At 67.8% G+C, this 20,030-nt stretch overlaps 1 protein-coding gene across 1 annotated transcript; it reads left to right on the top strand.

Moving 5' to 3' along the window:
* Positions 1-110: 110 nt before the first annotated feature.
* Positions 111-19,350, top strand: AKT1 (AKT serine/threonine kinase 1). Its single transcript, XM_059374136.1, has 14 exons — positions 111-130; positions 2,313-2,450; positions 11,507-11,635; positions 13,795-13,906; positions 14,012-14,159; positions 14,271-14,402; positions 14,483-14,548; positions 15,731-15,799; positions 15,922-16,047; positions 16,120-16,248; positions 16,331-16,545; positions 16,924-17,011; positions 18,179-18,281; positions 18,513-19,350. The coding sequence occupies exons 2-14, from the start codon at positions 2,405-2,407 to the stop codon at positions 18,590-18,592; spliced, it is 1,443 nt and encodes a 480-aa protein (XP_059230119.1). The 5' UTR covers positions 111-130; positions 2,313-2,404; the 3' UTR covers positions 18,593-19,350.
* Positions 19,351-20,030: the final 680 nt, after the last annotated feature.

Below are 20,030 nucleotides of genomic sequence, written 5' to 3'. Positions count from 1 at the left end.
GCGGGCCGCGGCCCGGGCCTCCCTCATGACCTTGGGGAAGCGGCCGATCGGGCCGGGCAGGGGCGAGGGACGCGGCGGGCCGGCCGGACGCGCGCGGAGTGGGTGCTCAGGGGCCGCCGCCGTCGCTCAGGTTTGTGGGTGGGCCTTGGAAGGAGCCTCCTTCGTTCCTGGAGGAGAAGTTGTGCGCGAGGGCGAGGTGCCGGGCCGGCCCCCGAAGGGCTAGCGACCCTCCGGCCGAAACTGCTTCCTGACCTGGGTGGGCTTTGGAGGTGCTGCCCAGCCCATCCCGGAGGCTGGGGCCCGGCGGGGGGCTGGGACTTGCCTCCCAGGTTGGGAGGTGGGGGGTCGACTGGTGAACTTGCCCACCGGCTCGACTGGTTCCTGTGTATTGCCATGGTGGACAGAGTAGGGGGCACGGGCCTGTGCTCTGTAGCCAGAGGGCCCCCCCAGGCTTGCTCCAGGCTACCCCTGCCTGCTCTGAGCCCCTGGGCCAAGTGAAGGGCGGGGGTGCACGGGGGTCTGGGTTCCCTGCCCTCCCCCAGTTGAACATGCTGTTCACAAACCAGTGTTTGGAGCAAATTTTGGGTAAGTTGTTCCGTAAACAATCACGGCACTGACGCACTTTAATGGTAAAGGCGCTGGCAGTGTGGTCGTGAGGAAAGGGGACCCTCCGTCCCTTCTGCCTTGTGCCCAGCAGCAACCCAGGCGCTGGTGTGGTCTGTTGATTTCTCTGCGGTGTGCGCCACCCCACGCGTGAGCACAGATATATTTTTACATACGGGGCTCGCCAGCTGTCTGACTCTGTCAGCAGCAGGCCCTGCTTAGGCGGGGTGGGGGGGGACATCTAGAGGTCTTGGGGTCCAGCCCTCTGCGTCCAGGCCACACCCACTTGTGTCACCAGAGGGGGCCTCCTCCCTTCCTAGGTCCCCCCTCTGCTGTGCAGGGGCACAGAGCCCTGTCCTTGGAGGTCTTCCTTCCTCCATCTTGCTTGCTGCCTGTCGCTGTCCCATGGCCTGCTGCGCTCACTAGGCCCGTTCCTCCTGGGACAGAGTGGGTCTTCTCTGGGCTGGCAGGAGACAGGGGGAGTGGGGTCTTCCTGCTCTACTAAATTCAGCCTAGGACGACCTGTGCACAGCGGCCCTTCTCTGGGTCCCAGCCCCTGCCTCAGGAGGCCAGTGAAGTGTGTTGCCCAGGAACTCCTAGGTAGCTGTAGGAAAATCCATGCTGGGAGGTCCTCAGGGGTCCTCCTTGCCTAGGGGTCGGAGAGGGGGGTCTTTGCTGCTGCCCTCAGGAGTGCTTGTGTGTGGGGCTAGCAGAGGAGCGCTCTTCCCTGGGATGCCCAGAATGGGCAATGTTTGAACTGGGTTTTGAGGGATGCCTAGGAGTTCATCCAGCAGGGAGCGATGGGAAGGGCCCTTCTGGTTCAATGGCCAAAGTGTGTGTTCAGGAGAAGGCTGCTGGTGGACCGCACACCCCCCGTTTGTTGCCTCCGGAATGCTGTAATTATGGGCTCGTAACCACTGGGACTGGGTGCTGGTTACAGACGGGACCCATCTGAACCTTTCTTTGTCCCCAGGGCTGATCCTGGCAAAACCAGGGATGCCTGCCACATGCTGGCCCTATGAATGAGCCAGATTCAGAACAGCTGGGCTCCTGTGGTTTAGGAGGGTCCTGGGGTTTCTCAGGGAGGGGTTTATATGTCACCCTGGAGGGCTCTGGGCTCTCATTGGCGCCAGGCAACTAGTATCCTGGCCCTACTTGCTTTGTGTTTGAGTTTCTCTTCTTTCCTAGTCTGGGGCAAGAAGGAGGAATCTTGGTCCTGTTCCGAGCACCCTAGCCTGTCGGGGCGGGGGGTTGCAGCGTGGGCAGGGAGAGCAGGGGCTTGGGCAGGCCAAGCAGTCAGAGGGACTGCCTGGAGGAGGTGGCCTCTGCTGGGGTGGCAGGTTATGGAGGCCGGAATATGGGAGGAGGGCCTTTTGGGGATGGGGGTGATCTGTACAAAGGCATATGCATGATGTGTCACAGGCTGAGGTCTGGGGGTCAGAAGGGGATGGCAGGGGGCTTGCACCCCAGGGGCAGGGGAGGCCTGGCCCCAGGGAGCAGATGGAATCACGTGAATGTTCCGTCAGGTGCTGTGGTGGAAGCAAGTGGGGGGCGGCAGCAGCTCTGTGGGCTGTGAGCGGGGCCAGCCATGTGGGAAGGGGGCCCCAAATGGGACCCTAGGTGCAGAGCGCTTCCCGGGCTCACCGTGGGGTTGGAGGGGTGGCCCCAAGCTGGGCACCGCCTCACACTCTTCCCTTCGATTCTTCCAGACGCTGGGTACATCGGCTGGGCTCAGGGCGACACTGCCGAGAGGGGACCGTGAGTGGCGCTGGGGGTGCCGCAGCTCCTGGAACTGGGCGCCATGAGCGACGTGGCCATCGTGAAGGAGGGTTGGCTGCATAAGAGAGGTCAGTGCCCTCGCGGCTGGGTCGGGGCCGGGGGCCTGGAGCTAGCCTGTAGGCGTTCCTGGGCCGCACGGGGATTGTCTGGCCAGGGCCCTCGGGCCGCAGAGCCCTGCTGCCTCCGTTCCTGCTTTCCTGGAAGGCAGTGAGGACACTGGGGCCTGTCCAAGGCCTGGCTCGCTGGCGGCCCGGGGCACTGCCTGAGGGCTCCTGAGGGCAGGGCAGAGTTGCTGGGCCTGGCCTGGTGCCTGCCTCAGGCCTGGGCTGGGAAGGCAGTTGGTGGTGGTGGTGGGGGGGTTGCCGGGGGACCTGCGCCACCCAGGGGCCCGGCATGGGTTGTGTTTGTGCTGGAGCAGTCAGTGGCCTGAGCCCGGCACCCGTCCAGCCTCCCCTGTCCGCACTGAGGGCTCTGTACCCAGGGAGGGGCTTGGCGGGGCCTAGTGGGGCCAGAACCGTGGCCTCGGCCCCTTGCTTTGTAGCCTTGCCCACAGCCCCTGCTCCACAGCCCTGTCCTTTGTGGGGATGAGGGGTGGGGGCTGGATAGGCTTCCGTCCAGGTGCCCAGGCGGGTGACTCCCTCCTACCTCAGGGTAGGGCTCAGCGACAACCCCCCCAACTTCCTCTTCCTCCAGACCTGCTCCTTCCCAAAGCTGTGGTGACCCCAGCTAGCTACTTCCTCACGTGTGCCCTCCGGCAGATGGCTGGAGGGTGCCCCATCCCCGCTTCAGGACCCCACGGGCTGTTGGGAGGGGGAGTCTTGGCCCCAGAGGGAGCAGACAGGGAGGCGTGGCAGAGGCGTGGCGGAGGCGGGTGTCACCAGCTTGGGTTTTGTAGGATGCACAGGAGCTCCCTGGCAGAGCAGGCTGGGGGCCTGCCGGAGCGGCAGGGGGAGGTGAGAGGTGACGGGGTGAGGGGTCGGGGGCTGCCGAGGGCTTGAAACAGAGGATCGAGGATGTGGTCAGCGGCGTGTTCTAGAGTTCAGTTTGGCAGGCTCCAGGCCCTGTTCTAGAGTTCAGGAGGCTCCAGGCCCTGTGGCCGCGGGGAGCCCTTCCGCCTAGCTTCCCCAAGCACCCCTGCGCCCACCGGCCCTCTGGATCGCCTCCCCCACCGCGTGCCCCTCCTTGCTGCCCCAGGAGTCCTGCCTCCCGCCTGGAGCCCGTTGCTGGCTCCGCCTCCTCTCATAGACCCCTTTGGTGCCCCTCCGCCTTGGCCTGGCCCCAAGCCTTTTCTCTGGGCCCGGCAGCAGCACACGCCCACGGCCCGCCCCGGGACCGGTACTCCTCCGTCCTTGGCAAACGCGGGTTGACTGACCGGTCACCGGCACGTGCACGGGCCCGCCAGGCTGGGGCGGGGAGGCCTTTCTGAGGCCTGGGTGAATTCCAGTTGCCACTCGGGGCACATGCCTTCTGAAGGCGCTGGGGGTAGGGTACGTGGGTGGTGCCCAGTGGGGTGTCTGCAGAGCTGAGTTTGAATGTGATTTAGCTGCTTTGTAACTGCAAATCTGTTTTGAGCTCTTTGGACCCTGGTGTCCCTGTGTATGTGACAGGAATGGTGGTAGGGACCGGTCTGCTGATGTTCAGCTTGTGATTTATCGGGGCCCTAAGTCAGGGTCCAGCAGCCTCATCAGCCTCCAGGCCCTGCTGTCTGGCCCCAGCCTCAGGCCAGGAGAGAGGGTGTCCTGCTCCCCTTGGGGAGGTGGGCGTCATCTGTGGTGAGTGACCTTTGGGTGGTCTCCTGGGTGTCGCGATGCTTTGTGCCCTGGGCCAGAGCAGCCGCCGTGGGTGGTGGGGAGCTCGGCCTGGGTGGTGATTTCCAGCTGAGCAGTGGCCTGTTCTGTGGGCCAGTCAGGCCGGGCCTCAGTGTCCCAGCTTGTGCACTGGGGAGCTGGTCCCCGGGAGTGAGCTCCAGCGGCTGGAGGCAGGCTGGGCAGACAGGGGTCCCCCGAGATGGGCGGGTTTCCTGCGCCGGAGCTGGGTGATTTGACACCCGCGTCCTGAGTGACGGGCAGATGCCCCAAGCAAGGAGCAGCGAGCCCAGCTCCGGCCGCCAGGGCTCAGCAGAAGCTGGGCTGGGCCAGTGTTCGGTCCCTTCTGGGTGTTCCCCTGGGACTTACGGGTCGGCACTTTGAAAGCAGCAGGTGAGCTCCAGGGTGTTGGTCTGGCTGAGCTTGGCCTGTGGCGTCTGGTTTTGTCTTCAGACCGCTCTAGGCGAAGACCATGGCCTCCGTCTGTGCAGCTGGTTTGGGGGTCTCTGCCCCTGGGCCCACAGCTGGATGTTCAGCTTGTGATTTATCGGGGCATATGTGCCCATGTGCACTGCGTGCCCAGCCAGGCTCGTGGGGTTTTCCTGGGTGTTCCGCACCCCCGGACCGGCCGGCTGGGCCAGGTGGACCAGGAGAGGGGAGGAAGGGGTCTGGGGTGGGGTGGGGAGCCTTGGGCGGGCACCCCGTGCTGGTGCAGGCCAGCGGGCGGCTGGGGGGGACGTCCTCACCAGAGCACCATGAGGCCGGCCCGGCCCCTCTGGGCAGCTGGCCTGTGGGAGTGGGGCTACTCGGCTCCTGGGGCTGGCATGGGGGTGCGTCACTGGTGACATCTGCAGGCACGTGGAGGGGGTCTGGCCTCCTCGGGTTCCAGGCTGTGTCGGTCCCCTGGGTCCTGGCGGGGGAGGGGCCCCTGGGGCTGTGGTGTCTCCCGCCGCCCCTCCTTCAGCTGTGGCAAGGTCCGGCTTCCTGTCGTGGCCATGGCACTGCCTGTGTCCCTCATGTGGCTCTGAGGCAGTTCCACTTTGGTGGCACAGGCCCTCCTCCATCCCTAGTTCTGTGGCCCCACGTGGAGGCGGCCTTGCTCCCCTTCGGAGCGGCGGCAGCTCTGCTGGGCAGATGCGGGGACGTAGGCCCAGGCGCCTGTTTACCGCCCTTCTGGGCCCCAGCAGCCCTGGGGTCTGCACGGAGTGCCGCCGGCTGCCTCGCCAGAGCAGGGGGCTCAGTGGGAACAGCGAGGGCGCGTGTTGGCTCCCCGGAGCCGGTGCCCGGGGCTGGAGGGCAGGGCTGCCCTGGGCCTTCTGTGTGCCTCAGTCTCCCTGGCTATCAGGGAGGGGCGGCCCTAGCACCCGTCCAGGGCACGCCAGGGTGGCCATGGCTTTGGTTATGGCAGCCCCTGGTCCAGGAGGCGGCTCTTGCTGAGCCCCGTGTCCGGCGGAGCCCAGGCCTTGCCTTTGGGGCAGCTCGGTGCAGAGCAGGCGGGCCTGGGGCTGGACGTGTGCTCCAGGGCCTGCTGGCCCTGGTGTGTGGCCGTGGCCGTGGCCGCCGTCGCTGGGGGCTGTTTCCTGTTTTGTGAGCGTGCTGGGTTCTCCGTGCAGAACAAACAACAGAAGAGGAAGCTGGGGTGACTCGCTTGGGGCGTGAGGGTCACCACCCGCCAACCCTGGTCCCTTGGCCTGTGTTGGCGGCCCCAGCAGGTGGCTGTGGCGTGCGCTTTGGGCAGGGCAGCCCTGCGGTGGGCCAGGCTCCTTGCAGGCTAGGGAGGGGCCTAAGCTCCCTCCAGATGACCCTAGGCAGCGCGGTGCCCTTGTGGCATAAGGGACACTGGGGCCTGGGTTGAGGGGGCCGGGCCGCCTCCTGCCAGCAGCTCTGAGGAGAGACCGGCCTGGGTTGCACCAGGCCGGGTTCCTAGAAGTGCCGTGGGACAGTGTGGGGTGGGAGCTGGCTCGGCCGCTGCTGGCGTCCCTCCTGCCCGGGCACACCCCGCTGGGCTTGGGGCCAGTGCCGTCCCTACGGGCCCGTAACCAGAGCCTGCGGCTGTGGCTCTGTGCCCACCCGCCGGGGCCACCCCACCATGGGCTGATAGTCTGCCATTCCTCTCCACTTGGCGGGGCAGGCCCCCTCCCCCAGGCCCAGCTCTGGCTCTGACCAGCTGGCAGAGACCCTGGGACTCCCGGCTAGGGTGGACGGGGCAAGGCGAGCCCCGAGCCCGCTGCTGGGAGCCGCGCGACCCTCCTGGGCCCGGCCTCTGCTCTCCTTTCTGCCGCCCTCAGGGGGTCTCTTTAGCCTTCAGAAATAGTGGACTAGACCCCTGTTTCGGGGACGTGAGACTTGATGGCCTGGTTGGGGAGGGGTTTCTCTGTGCTGCTGCTGCTGGCCCTGGTGCTCTGGGGTAGGGTCTCTACGCAGGTGGGCCCCCAGACTGCAGCCCCAGTCTTGGGACCCAGTCCTGGGACCCGAGGGCCCGCAGATACGGGGCCGCTGGGGGACTGATGGGCCTGGGGGCTGCCCGCTTGACCTCCCAGCCCCCGGGATGCTTGTTCAGGCACAGATGTGGCTGTGGCTGCCCCTGGTCTTAGGGGAAACCCAGTCTCCTGAACCCCGCTGTGGTGAGGGCAGGTGTGGCAGGTGGCCCAGTGGCTAGTTGGTCAAGGGAGACTGGAATGGGGAGAGGGTGGGGGGTGGGGGGTGGGCAGGGCATAGCACGTGGGGCACCAGGGCAGGGGGGCCGTGGCCTTATCCGCGGGGGCTCTGGGTGAGCCGGGATGTGGGCAAAGGGCAGGAGACTAGCAGTGAGACAGTGGGGGTGGGCACAGGCTGTGGGACCAAGCCACGGGGGCACATCCTGGGGGGATGTGGACGTGCGGTAGCCGGCCTGGGGCTCCGGGAGGCCCCTCCTCCTGCCTGCCTGCAGATGCCGCGCGGTGGCCGGGCAGAGGGGATGTGCCTGCGGCCAGGGCGGGAGGCGCGGTCCTGAGGCAGGAGGGAGGCGGGGCGTGGCCCCAGGGCCTTCCCTGTGCTCCTGTGTCCACTTGTGTGCCTCGGGTCCTGACTGGGGGGCCTGCCTGCCGGAGGGCAGAACCAGACTCCCGACGAGCTTGGCTGGTGGTCTGGAGTGAGCCCATCCTGGACAGCAGGCCCGGCGTCTCTGCTCACCTTCTGTGACCTTGAGAGTCCCCTGCTTGGGCCTCAGTTTCCCCAGGTGGCCGGTGGGCATGATGAGCCCTGCCAGGGGGGCCTTCTGGGAGGGGAGGGCCGGGTGCGATGGTGGGCTAGGGCCGGGCCCAGCCCGGCTCAGGGCCTCCGTAGGGGAGCATCTGTCTTCCCCGTGTCGCCCTGCTGCTGGGCACGGAGTGGCTGCCTCCTCTCAGCCACAATGGCCGTCCGAGCCCAGCCTCCGGGAAGACCCGTGATGCTGCCCTTGGAGAGCCTCCGCCTCGGGGGGCGGGTTGATGTGGTGCACGGGCCGGGGCCTGTCTGAGTGGGGCTGTGACACCCCCCCCACCCCCACCCCCAGGGCACTCTTGGCTTCCAGTGTCATTCTGTGGCCTAGTGCCCTGCTGGTAGTGTGGGGACCCAGGACCCTGGCTCGCACAAGGGCAGAGGCCTGGCAGGCTGGGCCCCCTGGGATGGCCCGTGCCCGCCCACTGCCTGCCCCCTCCCTGGCGGGCGGGATGGATGGGCGCCGCCGGCCGCCAGCGGGGCCGTTTGCTCACTGTGCTGGAGAAGGTAAATGGGCGCCCGGCAGCTGTCGGCCCGCGATGGATGTGTTGGCGGCAGGGGACCGCACGGTCGCCGCTGTCAGCTGGCGCCTGCTCCCCGGGCCTGCTGGGGCTCGCTTTGCTGTGGAGAAACAGCTCGGCGCTGCCTGGCACCCTGCCAGCCGCCCGCACCGCTGCCGCGGCAAAGTGTTTATCCAGCAATTTCCCCAAGAACCAGGGACTTGGAGGGAATGTTCGTGGAGCTCAGGGCGTGGCAGCCAAATTGGGGGTGGGGGGTAGCGTGCCGGGACCCCTATGGTGTAGAGGACTCTGGAGCGTCAGGCCCGGGCTGTGGCGGGACCCCTGGGTTGCCCCCAGCTTGGGATCCAGCCCCCAGGTCCTCTGCCTGGGGTGCCCTGACCGTAGCGTGGCCTGGGACACGTGCCGGGACCACAGCGGGGACAGGCCCTCAGCCTCTGCCTGTCTTGTCCCTGAGCTCTTGCCGTGTTGCCTTGTCAGTGTGGTTTGGGCTCTGGGGGGCCAGGGTTGCTAACAAAGAACCCCCCTTCTTCTGGGGTCCTCCAGCCTTTTTCTAGGCTTGAGCTGGCTGCCAGGATGAGGTGGGGTACTGGAAGGTCCCTCCTGGTGGATGACACAGGGGACACCGAGGGGCTGGTGCTGGGAGCCGAGGGGCCTTGGAGGGTTGGTAGGAGCTAGGGGAGTCCTGGTCTGGGCAACTAGGACCCTGGCTCAGCCTGCACGCCGTGCCTCCACCCCAGCTGGGGCCCTTCCCCGGGCGCCCTCGTGTGGGAGTGAAGGGGGTCAGGAGGGCGTGAGGCCCCCCCCCGCGCCCCTGGTCTGGTGGCTGGGCGAGATGTGGTCCCTGAGGGGTGGGTGGGTGTGGTTCTGTGGGGCCCGGGGCAGTGTGGGTCCCTCCCTGACCCCGGCCTGGGGCTGGGCTTCTAAGAGAACGCGGAGCGCGGAAGGAGAAGCTGCCTCCCCAGGTAGAGATCCTCTGGGGAGGGGCGCCTGCCCGCGGTTTCACCCTGGTTCCTGGCTCGTGGCAGCAGGTATGGGGTCCTCCTGGCTGGGCTGCTGGGCGGTGTGCAGGGGACTCTGAGTCTGGTCCGGGCCTCTGCGGAGACCCTGTGTGGGCCTTGGTCTGAAACGTTGGCGTGGAGAGGTTGGGGAGGAAGCGGGGATGGAGAGCCACTCTGGGGGTCCTGGGCTCTGGCTGCGAGGGCAGGGGCCAGACACGTGCCCTGGGCTGCTTCCCGCTGCGCGCAGGTGGCCACCAGGAGATTCCCCCAGCTGTGGCAGGTGTTTGTCCCCCGAGGAGTGGCGCAGAGCCCCATGGAGGGAGTCGTGGCCTGACGGGCCTGCTTGGCCTTCCGTTTGTCCCCTGCCCAGAGTGAAGGTGCCGGGGTTCCCACCAGTAGCCCTGGATGGTGGGCGTCCCCGCCCCACGCCGATGGCTGCAGTCCTGTGGCTGAGGACAGCGGTGCTTCGGCCCAGGGGTGGCTGCAGCCCCCACAGGGTCCAGCCTGTGTCACCCCAGGCCCTCAGGACTCTGGGGCCTGGGTTGGACTCGTTCAGAGACAGGCCACAGCCCAGGATGAGTCTGGAACTGCAGCGGCCCCAGGTGGCCCCTGGGGTGCACCCCGCCAGACAGAAGGGGTCTGTGTGTCTCGGAGCCTCCCCGGGGGATCCTCCCCAGGGGGTCTGTGGGCCCAGCTGCCCAGGTGGGGGCCAAGTGAGGCCAGCTTCCCTGGGCCTTCGTCCCCCCTGTGTGTTGTGTGGCTCTTGGGCTCAGCCATGTGGGGCACAGGTGGGGAGGGGGGCAGCTTGGGACCTACCATGGTCCCCCCTTCCGTGCCCTGGGGCTGGGGCTGGCGGAGGGCCCAGCAGAGTCCCCGCCTGTCCTCCTGGACCCTTGTCCGAGGTTCAGCTGGGGCCGAGCCTGCCCTTCCGCCTCGTCCCTGCCAGTGTTGCTCCCTTGCCTCCTCGCCCCCACTCCCCAGTTCTGGCTTCCAGAACCTTCCTGGCCTTGGAGTGGGGGAGGGGGTAGAGGCTGCTAGACCGCAGGTGCGGGGTGAGTTGTGGCTCCTTAGCAGCACCGGCACCCCCGTTCCAGGGATCCTGGACCCAGCGGGGAAACTGAGGGCCCCTCTGGTACGTGGGTGCTGCTGGGCAGGCGCACATGCCCCAACTGCACGCACGGGGCATGGTGCTGGGGGGCTGTGCGGGCACGGTGGGGGCTGGTGGCAGTTGGTGCATCAAGATGGATTTGGGGTCTGTGCAGGCGAGGCGCGCATCAGTCTCCCCGCTCAGTTAGCGTCCCGGGGAGCGGCAGCTGGCAGGAGGGAAGCACTCCATCAGGGGCCGACAGCTCCAGACCGGCGCGCAGGCGGGTGGGAGCAAGCGGCCTGGGACGGCACGGGGGGGGGGGGCCACGCGCAGCGCCCCCCCGGAGCCTGCTCCGCTCCTGCCCACCCGCCGTACCAGCAGGGAAGGGGTGTCTGGGGGTGGGGGGCGTCCCAGGAGCGGCGTCCACACGAGACCGGACTGCAGCCTTCCCAGTGTCTTCCCGGGCTGGCGGTGCTGGCCGGAGATCCCACTGAACGCTGTTGGGCTATGGGGCAGGTCACTGCTGGCCATCCCTCGGGTGCTCCCTGAGCCGGCCGCGTTGGGCCTACAGCGGCACGCCGTGCGGAGCAGAGGCAGGGCTGGCTCTCAGAGGCCACGGCCGGAGGCCCGTGGGAGGAGGGGCTGGGTGGTGAGGCTCGGGGAGCACAGGCGCCCGGTCCAGCATGGGGCTTTTGCTCACCCCCCTCCCCTGGGGCTCAGCTGGGAGGGAACGCCTGACCCAGAGCGTGGGGACCCCACCCCCTCCCCACCTGCTGCCCAGTGGCCCCTGTGATAAAGCAGTTGTCTAATTAGGAAGTTCTCCGTTGTTGTTCAAATTCCTTGCTCGGCAAAATGTAAATGAAACATTTTTTTTCTGGGTGTCAGTATGAAAAATGACAGTCGCCCGAATATCGCAGAGGACATCTGCTCTGGTTCTTAAGTGTGAACGCCTGTTTATGGCTGATGTGGCGAAACTTTAGGGAAAGTTCCCCATGTACCTGGGTAACTCATAGTGTGCCGTGGGGGTCAGGGCTGGGACTCGCAGCCCGAGGACCGCACGGACACCTCCAGGGTCTGGCTTCTCCTTGGGGCTCTGGGCGGGGTGGTGAGGGGCTGTGCTGGTGCCCAGCCCCGGGGGTTGGGCCTTAAGTCTCAGCCATTGTCCTCTCAGTTCTGGACGCCAGGCTCCAACCCGTAGGCCAGGGACTGGCTGTGGTGGGCAGTCCCCTGGCCCCGGTCAGTGCAGCAACTGGGGGCCCCAGGAGGGTGGGGAGCGCTCAGCCCCGACGCCCTGGCAGGCGGCCTGCCCTCCATGCTGGGGGTGGGGCAGGGGTAGGGGCCTGGGTTTAGGGCGTCCTGTCTGCTCAGGCACAGCGAGTGTCTGGCGTGCTGCAGAGCCGGAGCTGCGTTGGGGGGCGGGGAGCAGGGCCGGCGGCCCAGCCCCTCACTGCCTGGGTGTCCTCTGGGTGTCCTCAGGGGAGTACATCAAAACCTGGCGGCCGAGGTACTTCCTGCTCAAGAGCGACGGCAGCTTCACCGGCTACAAGGAGCGGCCCCAGGATGTGGAGCAGCGGGAGGCCCCCCTCAACAACTTCTCTGTGGCTCGTGAGTGCCCAGGGCCACGCAGGGATGTGGTCCGCTGCTGTTGGGCGTGGGGCTGGCCCTGGCTAGACAGGTGGCCAGGGTGCCAGGAGTCCTCTGGGCCCAGCAGCCCCGCACTGACATCCCCTGGGCCCAGCGGTGGCCAGGGACCAGGTGGGGCAGGGCTGGTCCTGAGTCCCCGTGGGGACTGGTGAGTGGCCGGTTCTGGCCAGTGGGAGCTCTCTGAGCTGAGTCCCAAGGGCTGGTGACTCTGGGGCTGGGGAGCGCCGGACACAGAGCTGGGCTGCGGGGGGTGTGGAGGGGGTGCTGCGCAGCCGAGTGGGCCTTGGCCTGGTCTCTGTTTCTGGTCCAGGCACCCCGGCCCCTGGCTCTGTCCTGGCACTTCCTGGGACGCAGGCCCAGTCGGGGGGGAGCATGAGGGAGGGACTCAGGCAGCAACAGGCCTCCTAGGTCCCTCTTGGGATGCCGGAGTGCAGTGTCCAGTGGGGCGTCTGGGCTCCTCCACGCTCTGGCTAGCTCCGCCTTCCCAGTCCCGCTGCCCACGCGGCCCGGGGCAGGTTCTGGTCCAGGGTCTGAGCAGGGGCGCCCCCGGACCTTGGCTGCCCTGCCCATCTTCCCAGGGTGCACCGGTGCCAATGTACCTGCCCCAGGGGTTTCTGTCGGGGAGTTCCCAGCCTGGGGGTCTCCCAGGGAGGTTTCACCACGGAGCCCACGGAGCCCCGCTTCCCTCCCGCCCCGCAGCCTCAGGCTTCCACAGACGCGGATGGAGTAAGGGTCCCGGGGGAAGGGAGACAAAGAGGCAGGCACCAGCGTCCCCTGCAGCCTGCTGACCGCGTGGGCTCCCTCCACTGCCGCCTCGGCGCCGGGGCTGGGGCGTGGGCCACCTTGCTGGCAGGGGTTGCGAGGGTCCTCAGGAGAGTTCGGTATGGGCAGAGTGCAGGGGGGCCGAACGGGACCCTGTGGAGGCTCGCAGGAGGCAGGCACCGTCCAGAGAGTGGCCGGAGCGGTGGGGGAGGGGCTGGGGCCTTAAGGCCAGGCCACACAGGCCAGCTGGAGCCCCAGCCAAGGTGCAGAGCCACAGACAGGGAGGTGGCCGGGCTGCGGCCTCTGCTGAGGGGCTTTTCCTTGGGGATGGACGGTGGGGGCGAGGGGACGAGAAGCCAGGCTCTGAGACGGACGCCAGGCACCTGGACGCTGGAAGACCTGGTCTCTGATGAGCGAGTGGGAAGCAGGGTGCAGAGCAGAGAAGACCACGGGCTTCCGGGTCCCCCACCCCCATGTTGACACAGGCCACCTCGCCATAGGCTGGTTCCAAGCCCCCTTCTGGTGCAGAGCCCTGGTGGGCCATTTCCTTACACTCTGCTGAGCCCACGCGGGACCCCTTGGGGTGGCCAAGGCCCAGGTGCTGGACCACCAGAAGCCCCTGCGCCGGCCCTGGGCTCCCTCTCCGCTCACACAGGCTGGGCCGGCATCGGCCCAGGATTTCTCGGCAGCACCCCCGACGGCCTCCCCCTCGGGGCTGGTGCATCCCCACAGTCTCTGGGCTCCCGGTGTGTGCACACATTCCAGGTGTGTGCGCCCGTGCCCGGTGTGTGTGTGCTTGTGTGCTCCCCGTGTGTGTGCATGTTCTGGCTCTTTGTCTGGAATCAGCAGCCTCTGGGGGGGCAGGGGTGTCACCAGTGAGGGGGAGTACAGCCCGAGCAGCTTCCTCGGGGGTCGTGTGCTCCAGCTGCCTGCAGCCAGGACAGGGGGCCTGTCTGAAGGCTGAGTCACCAGCAGCCTCTGCCCTGGAACGGGACTGCTGGGGGGCGGTGGGCAGGAAGACAGCAGGGGGTCGCTGCTCAGGGCCCAGATGCTTTCCCTCCTGCCCACCCCTCACTGGGGCGCCCGCACTCAATGTCTGGCCCGTCGAGCCGTGGCCTGGCTGGCGGCACAGGCTCAGAGCCCGAAGGACCGAGGCAGAGGACAGCAGCTGGCCCCACAGGGGCCCCTCACTGCTCAGAGCATGGCGCCTGGGCGGGAATAGGTGTCCCAGCCCCACTGCACGAGGAGGGGAGCCAGGGCTTGGAGTGGGCCTCCCGTGGCCCCAGGGTGGGGTTCTGGGGGGCAGGTGGGCCGTGTGGGGGGGGTGCGGGCACTCATGTGCCAGCTCTGCCCCCCAGAATGCCAGCTGATGAAGACGGAGCGGCCCCGGCCCAACACTTTCATCATCCGCTGCCTGCAGTGGACCACGGTGATCGAGCGGACCTTCCACGTGGAGACCCCTGAGGAGCGGTACGGGGCTGACCCACGGGCATGGTGGGGGCGGGGTGTGGGGAGCAGGGCTTCCGTGTCCCCAGCATCCAGGCCGTTCCCGGGCCCTGACCTGCCGCCCTGCAGGGAGGAGTGGACGACCGCCATCCAGACGGTGGCCGACGGGCTCAAGAGGCAGGAGGAGGAGATGATGGACTTCAGGTCGGGCTCGCCCAGCGACAACTCGGGGGCTGAAGACATGGAGGTGTCCCTGGCCAAGCCCAAGCACCGTGTGGTGAGGCCGTCCCCCCCGCGTGGCCCCCAGGGAGCCCCGTGTGGGCGGGGAGGCGGGATTCTGGGGGGGCAGGGCCCCCCTGACTTCAGGCGACTGCCCGCCGCCCCGCAGACCATGAATGAGTTTGAGTACCTGAAGCTGCTGGGGAAGGGCACGTTCGGGAAGGTGATTCTGGTGAAGGAGAAGGCCACGGGCCGCTACTACGCCATGAAAATCCTGAAGAAGGAGGTCATCGTGGCTAAGGTACGGCGCGGGGCTGGGGGCGGCTGGGGGCAGGCTGCGGCGGGCCGGGGGCGGGCCGCTCACCCGGCCCTGTCTTCCAGGACGAGGTCGCCCACACGCTCACGGAGAACCGTGTTCTCCAGAACTCGAGGCATCCGTTCCTGACAGTGAGTCCTGGAGGCCCTGTGCCTGTGTCCCTGCCCCCGAGCTGGTGTCCTTCAGAGTCCAGGCTGGGGACGGAGGCCCCCGAGGCTGGGCGGGGGTGGGGTAGCAAATGGGATGGGAGCCCCGAGTCTTCCCTCTGCGCTGCCCGAGCCCTGGCAGGCCCCCACGCCCCCCCATTGGACACACCACCTTCCTGCTGCTTCTGCTCCGAGGCTGGAGTGAGTGTGGAGGGTCCCTGTCCCGGGGGGTGGCTCAGCCCAGGAGGGGCGCGTGCAATGCTGTTAGCCTTCGTGAGCATCCCAGGCTCAGGCAGCTCCCGGAGGGGTGGACAGGCCCGTCGGCATGGAGGACAGATGGCCGCCCCCACCCGGGCTCTCCCCGGGAGCTCCAGGCCCTGTCACCGTTTGCTCAGTGTGGCGTCCTCTTCCAAGGGGACTGCCTGGCCCAGAGCAGGGGCAGAGCAGAGAAAGGCTGTATTTCTCCAACGTGTCTGGTCATTAAAGTGGTTTCTTCCGAGAAGCAGCCGACATCCCGATGAGGTTTGATGGTTTGCCGGACTCACTCATTATGCTGGTCTCGCCTCCTTTGTGTCCGCTCGCCCCCTTCCTCATGTCCAGGCTGCATGTCCTTCCCTCCCCCTCCGCGCAGCCCCGTGACCGCAGCACCCCCGTCACGGTGGACAGACGCTGGGGTCCCCGCACACCAGCCCCTGCCCCTCTGGCCCGGCAGCGGCACCCCCCCTCCTGCGGGTTCTCCGTGGGGACGGACGCCGTGCGGCGTGGCTGGTCCTGCTGCCTGAAGTCAGGAGCTGGCCTTCCCGTGAATGCGGCTCCTTTTGGCCGCTAGGTTAGATCTGGGGTCATTCACCTGGGGGGACGACTTGGTCACCTGGGCCTTTCCTCTCTGAGCCAGGCCTCCTGAGCCATGAGGTGGGAAGGCGGCTGGGAAGCTCTGCCCTGGGCGCGTCCTGGCCTCGCGGAGGGTCTGGCTGCTGCCCTGCCTCCTGTGCCGGGAGCCCGGGGGTCGCAGGGATGCCTCCTCACTGTCCCCAGAACCTGCTGGCGTCTGTGATCCCAGCCGGCTGAGACTGGGTGCGGAGCCCAAGCTGCTCCTTTGGGATCCGCCCGTGGGGGCTGGGGCTCTGGGCGGGCCGGGGTCCGGGCACCAGCTCCGTGTCCCCACAGGCCCTGAAGTACTCCTTCCAGACCCACGACCGCCTGTGCTTCGTCATGGAGTACGCCAACGGAGGCGAGGTAGGGTGGCTGCGCCGCCCGCCTGGGGCTGGCCCTCCCCGAGCCAGCACAGGGCCCGCGGGGTCTCACGCGGGGGCGGGGCGTCCCTGCGGCCTGGCGCTCCTCACACCCCTGCCCCGCAGCTCTTCTTCCACTTGTCCCGGGAGCGCGTGTTCCCCGAGGACCGGGCCCGCTTCTACGGCGCCGAGATCGTGTCCGCCCTGCACTACCTGCACTCCGAGAAGAACGTCGTCTACCGCGACCTCAAGGTGGGCGGGCCGGACGGCGGGGGTTGGGGGGCGGCGGGGCGGGCTGGGGCTGACCTGGAGGCCGCCCCTCAGCTGGAGAACCTCATGCTGGACAAGGACGGGCACGTCAAGATCACCGACTTCGGGCTGTGCAAGGAAGGCATCAAAGATGGGGCCACCATGAAGACCTTCTGCGGGACGCCCGAGTACCTGGCCCCCGAGGTGCGCCCTGCTGCATCCCCTGGGGCGGCCTGGGACCCCGCGCCCCCAGGCGGCCCGTGACCCCGCGGCCCTGCGCCCCCAGGTGCTGGAGGACAACGACTACGGCCGGGCGGTCGACTGGTGGGGGCTGGGCGTGGTCATGTACGAGATGCTGTGCGGCCGCCTGCCCTTCTACAACCAGGACCACGAGAAGCTCTTCGAGCTCATCCTCATGGAGGAGCTCCGCTTCCCGCGCACGCTCAGCCCCGAGGCCAAGTCCCTGCTGTCGGGGCTGCTCCGGAAGGACCCGAAGCAGAGGTGAGCCGCGCGGCCCCGGCCCCGTTTCCCCTCGGGACAGCGGGGCCGCTTCCAGGCCGCAGCAATGGCTGATGTGTGCCGTCCTCGGCCAGGCCGGCCGCGGCCAGAGAGGCACCTTGACCTCCCAGCCTCCCAGAGCTGCTCAGGAAGACCCCACCGTGCCGGCAGCGCCTGCCTCCTCCGTGTTCTGCACGCGGGGGCACGGCCTGTCCACGGCCCCCCCAGAGGGGCTGCCGTACCCTTGTGGCCCCAGGACCCGGCCGTGGCCCGGCTCTGAGCCCACCCCCACACCCTCCCTGCACTGCACCAGAGCCCGGTGGGGGGCAGGCCTCTCCTGAGCCGGGCGGGCAGGCAGCGGCAGCCGGTGTGTCCCCGCAGGCTTGGAGGGGGCCCGGAGGACGCCACGGAGATCATGCAGCACCGTTTCTTCGCTAGCATCGTGTGGCAGGACGTGTATGAGAAGAAGGTGGGTGGGCGCCTGGCGCCCCAGCCCCTCCCCGTTCCCATCCCTGGGGGCCGGGCTGTGCTCCCGGCTCTGCCTCCGGAGCCCTGCGGGGAGGAGCTGGGTCCGCATGGCTCCCTGAGCAGGGTGCCCCGGCGGGGATGTGGGGGCACCAGCTCTGCTCCCCCACTCCCTCCCTTTGCTGCAGGCTTAGGGTGGAACAGGACCAGCCCGGCAGGCTCAGGAGGGCCGTCCCGGGGTGTGCTGGGCACCCTGTCACCGAGCAGACTTCCAGCTGGCTTCCGTCCTCTCCCTGTGCAGGCCCGTTGCCGGCCACACGCCCTGCCCAGCTCCTGTCCACTTCCCTGGCCCTGCCCCTGCCCAGCGACCGCTGACCGGGGACGCTGCTAGCTTGTGCAGGGCAGCCCTGGAGCCCGGGGGCTGGTGCTTGCCTGCGGGGCCCTCCTCCCACTGCCGGCTCGGGCAGAGTTCCCACGCAACCTCTGCAGCCTGATTCGGCTGTGCCCCTGTCCTTGAGCCTCAAAGGAGACCAGCCAGGCCCTGCGCTCAGGACCTGTCCTGTCCCCGTTCTGCAGATAGGCCTGGCCTCCTCTCCTCGTGGGAAGTTGGGCAGGGAGGGCCCAGCATACCAAGTTCACCTTGTACCCCAGCACTGTCGGGGTGCTACTGGGGTCCTCTCCCAGGGCCACCATGGTCCCCTGAGCCACGGCATGGCATGGGAGTGCCACTCACTGGCCCTGGTGGGGTTGGGAATGTCCCTTTATCTTGAATTCTCAAAGTGGGAGCCCGTGGTGGCTAGGCTGAGTGGCCGTGGTCAGGAAAGCAGGCTCTGGCGGGGCTGGGCGCCCACCCTGTCCTGTGGCGTCCCTCATCTTACCTCATAAGAGAGCCAGAAAGAAAGTGAAGAAAGCTGGGTTTGTCTCCTTCTGCCTGGGGCCCTACAGAGCTGCTGGGCTGTGGGGCCCCCTGCGACGCCGGCCTGCCTCTGGGGAAGGGGCATGTCTGCAGGGTCCCAGGCCGCCACCCTCCCTTGGGTGTCTCTCTGTGGAGCCAAGTTCCACGGCCTCAGTGTGACCTGGAGATCTTTCCCTGTTGGGGGCGGGGGGGCAGGGGGCTCAGGCCTGGGGCACTGTGGAGCACAGCCTAACCTGCCCCCGCGTCGTTCCGCAGCTCAGTCCGCCCTTCAAGCCCCAGGTCACATCGGAGACGGACACCCGGTACTTCGACGAGGAGTTCACGGCACAGATGATCACCATCACGCCACCGGACCAAGGTGAGGGAGTGTCACCTCCGGCCAACCCCCAGGCTTATTTCTTCCTTCTCTCCGAGGCCTCGGATGGTCCCTGGTGTGTGCTGGTGGTGATGGGGGTGGAGGGCACCGTCCTGGCCCCAGGCAGGCAGAGGGTCTGGCAGGTGAGCCTTAGGGCCTGCCTCGGTTTCTCCAGATGTGTGGTAGCCATGCTCCCCGTGCCGGGATCTGAGCGTCCCTCTGGCCTGCCCGCAGGTGACACCATGGAGGGCGAGGACAGCGAGCGGAGGCCCCACTTCCCACAGTTCTCCTACTCGGCCAGCGGCACAGCCTGAGGGAGGCCAGCTGGCTGCCCTGCTCCTGGCGGCTGCAGGGGACGGGGAGGAAGCCTCGCGGGACCGTGTGTGTTTGGGGTGATTTCTGGGTGTGGGAGGAACCACGCCCTCCTCCCGGCAGCGATGGAAGATGGTTCATTCTGTGGGCGGGCGGCCGGCCTCCGAGGAAAGACGTCCTGCGGGGTTTTTAATTTATTTCATCTCCGTCTCCAGACACAGCCTTGGCCTTCAGAACGATTAGAGTCACGTAGGAAACGGTCAAGGACCTTATGCAGCCACGTGCAGGTGGGGGTCTGGGTGCCCTGCCTGTGGCCCCTGCATCCCTCCCACCAGCTGTCTCGGCCCGGCCTGGGGGCACCAGCAGCAGCTGGTTGTGGCGCGCAGGCCTGGTCCCTTCCCTGGGGCAGGCCAGGCCGGGCTCGCCCGGAGGCAGAGGAACGAGGTTGCAGCCCGTTGCTGTGTATTATGCTATTCACTTGTATTTTGGGGTTTTTAATCACAGTGGCCAGAAAGCCCCTCCCACACTTTGGTCCCTTCAGGGGCGTCTCACTGGGACGGTGTCCCCAGGTAGCACCCGTCCTTCGGCGCAGCTTCACTGGCCCGCTGTGCGCCCAGCGCCCCTTGGGAGGGGCCACGGCGCACCCTCCGCGCCTCGAGGCTGGATGCCATGCCTCCCAGGGCGCTTTTTACATTCGACTTTACTATTTTTACTATCACAAGACTTTCCCCCCAGACTCCTCAATAAACACTGCTTTTCAGCTCTGGCTCGTTTTGCTGGGTGGCGGGTCAAAGAGCGTGTGGGCTGGCGCGGGTTGGGGGAGCCGCGATCAGCCTGTCCCCGTGAGCGAGGGAGGGCGGGCAGATGCCCTGGCTGTCCACGCGCCCAGCCGGGAACCCCCCTCAGCCCAGGAGGCCTGGCAGCATCCCACGGCCGGTCGGACTGCTGGGGAGCGGAGTGGGGAGCGCCCCACCGGACCCAGCCGACCAAGGGACGGGCGGCAGTGCCCCCTGGTGGCCGCTTGCTCCGCGCAGACAGGAGCCCGCTGCCCAGCCCAGCTCAGCGGAGGGAGCCTGGGAGCCTTGGCTTCCTCATCTCTCCCGTGGGCTCCCGCCGCAGGTGTGGCCGGGGCGCCCCGGCCATTCACAGGTCCTGGGGCATGGGCCTGCAGGTGGGGGTGCGGGCCCCTCCCTCTCCTGACCCCCGGGTGGTTCCAGGCAGGGTGGCCATCCTCTGCCGGAGGGAGCGCCTGTGAGGAATGCCAGGTCGGGGGCACATGCGGAGCAGCCCCCAGTCACGAGGGCACAGCTCTCCTGGGACCACACACATGCACCAGATGTGACGTCCTGACGGGTGCTCTGGAGGTAAGAGACGTCCTCGTGCCACGCTTACGAACGCGGGCATCAGGTCCGAGCCCTGTGCGCCGGCCGGTGTGAAGGT

Source organism: Mustela nigripes, chromosome 13, assembly GCF_022355385.1.
Source record: "Mustela nigripes isolate SB6536 chromosome 13, MUSNIG.SB6536, whole genome shotgun sequence".
NCBI classification, from domain to species: domain Eukaryota; kingdom Metazoa; phylum Chordata; class Mammalia; order Carnivora; family Mustelidae; genus Mustela; species Mustela nigripes.
Note: the sequence above shows the minus strand (reverse complement) of the source record. Positions and strands in the feature narration are given on the sequence as shown.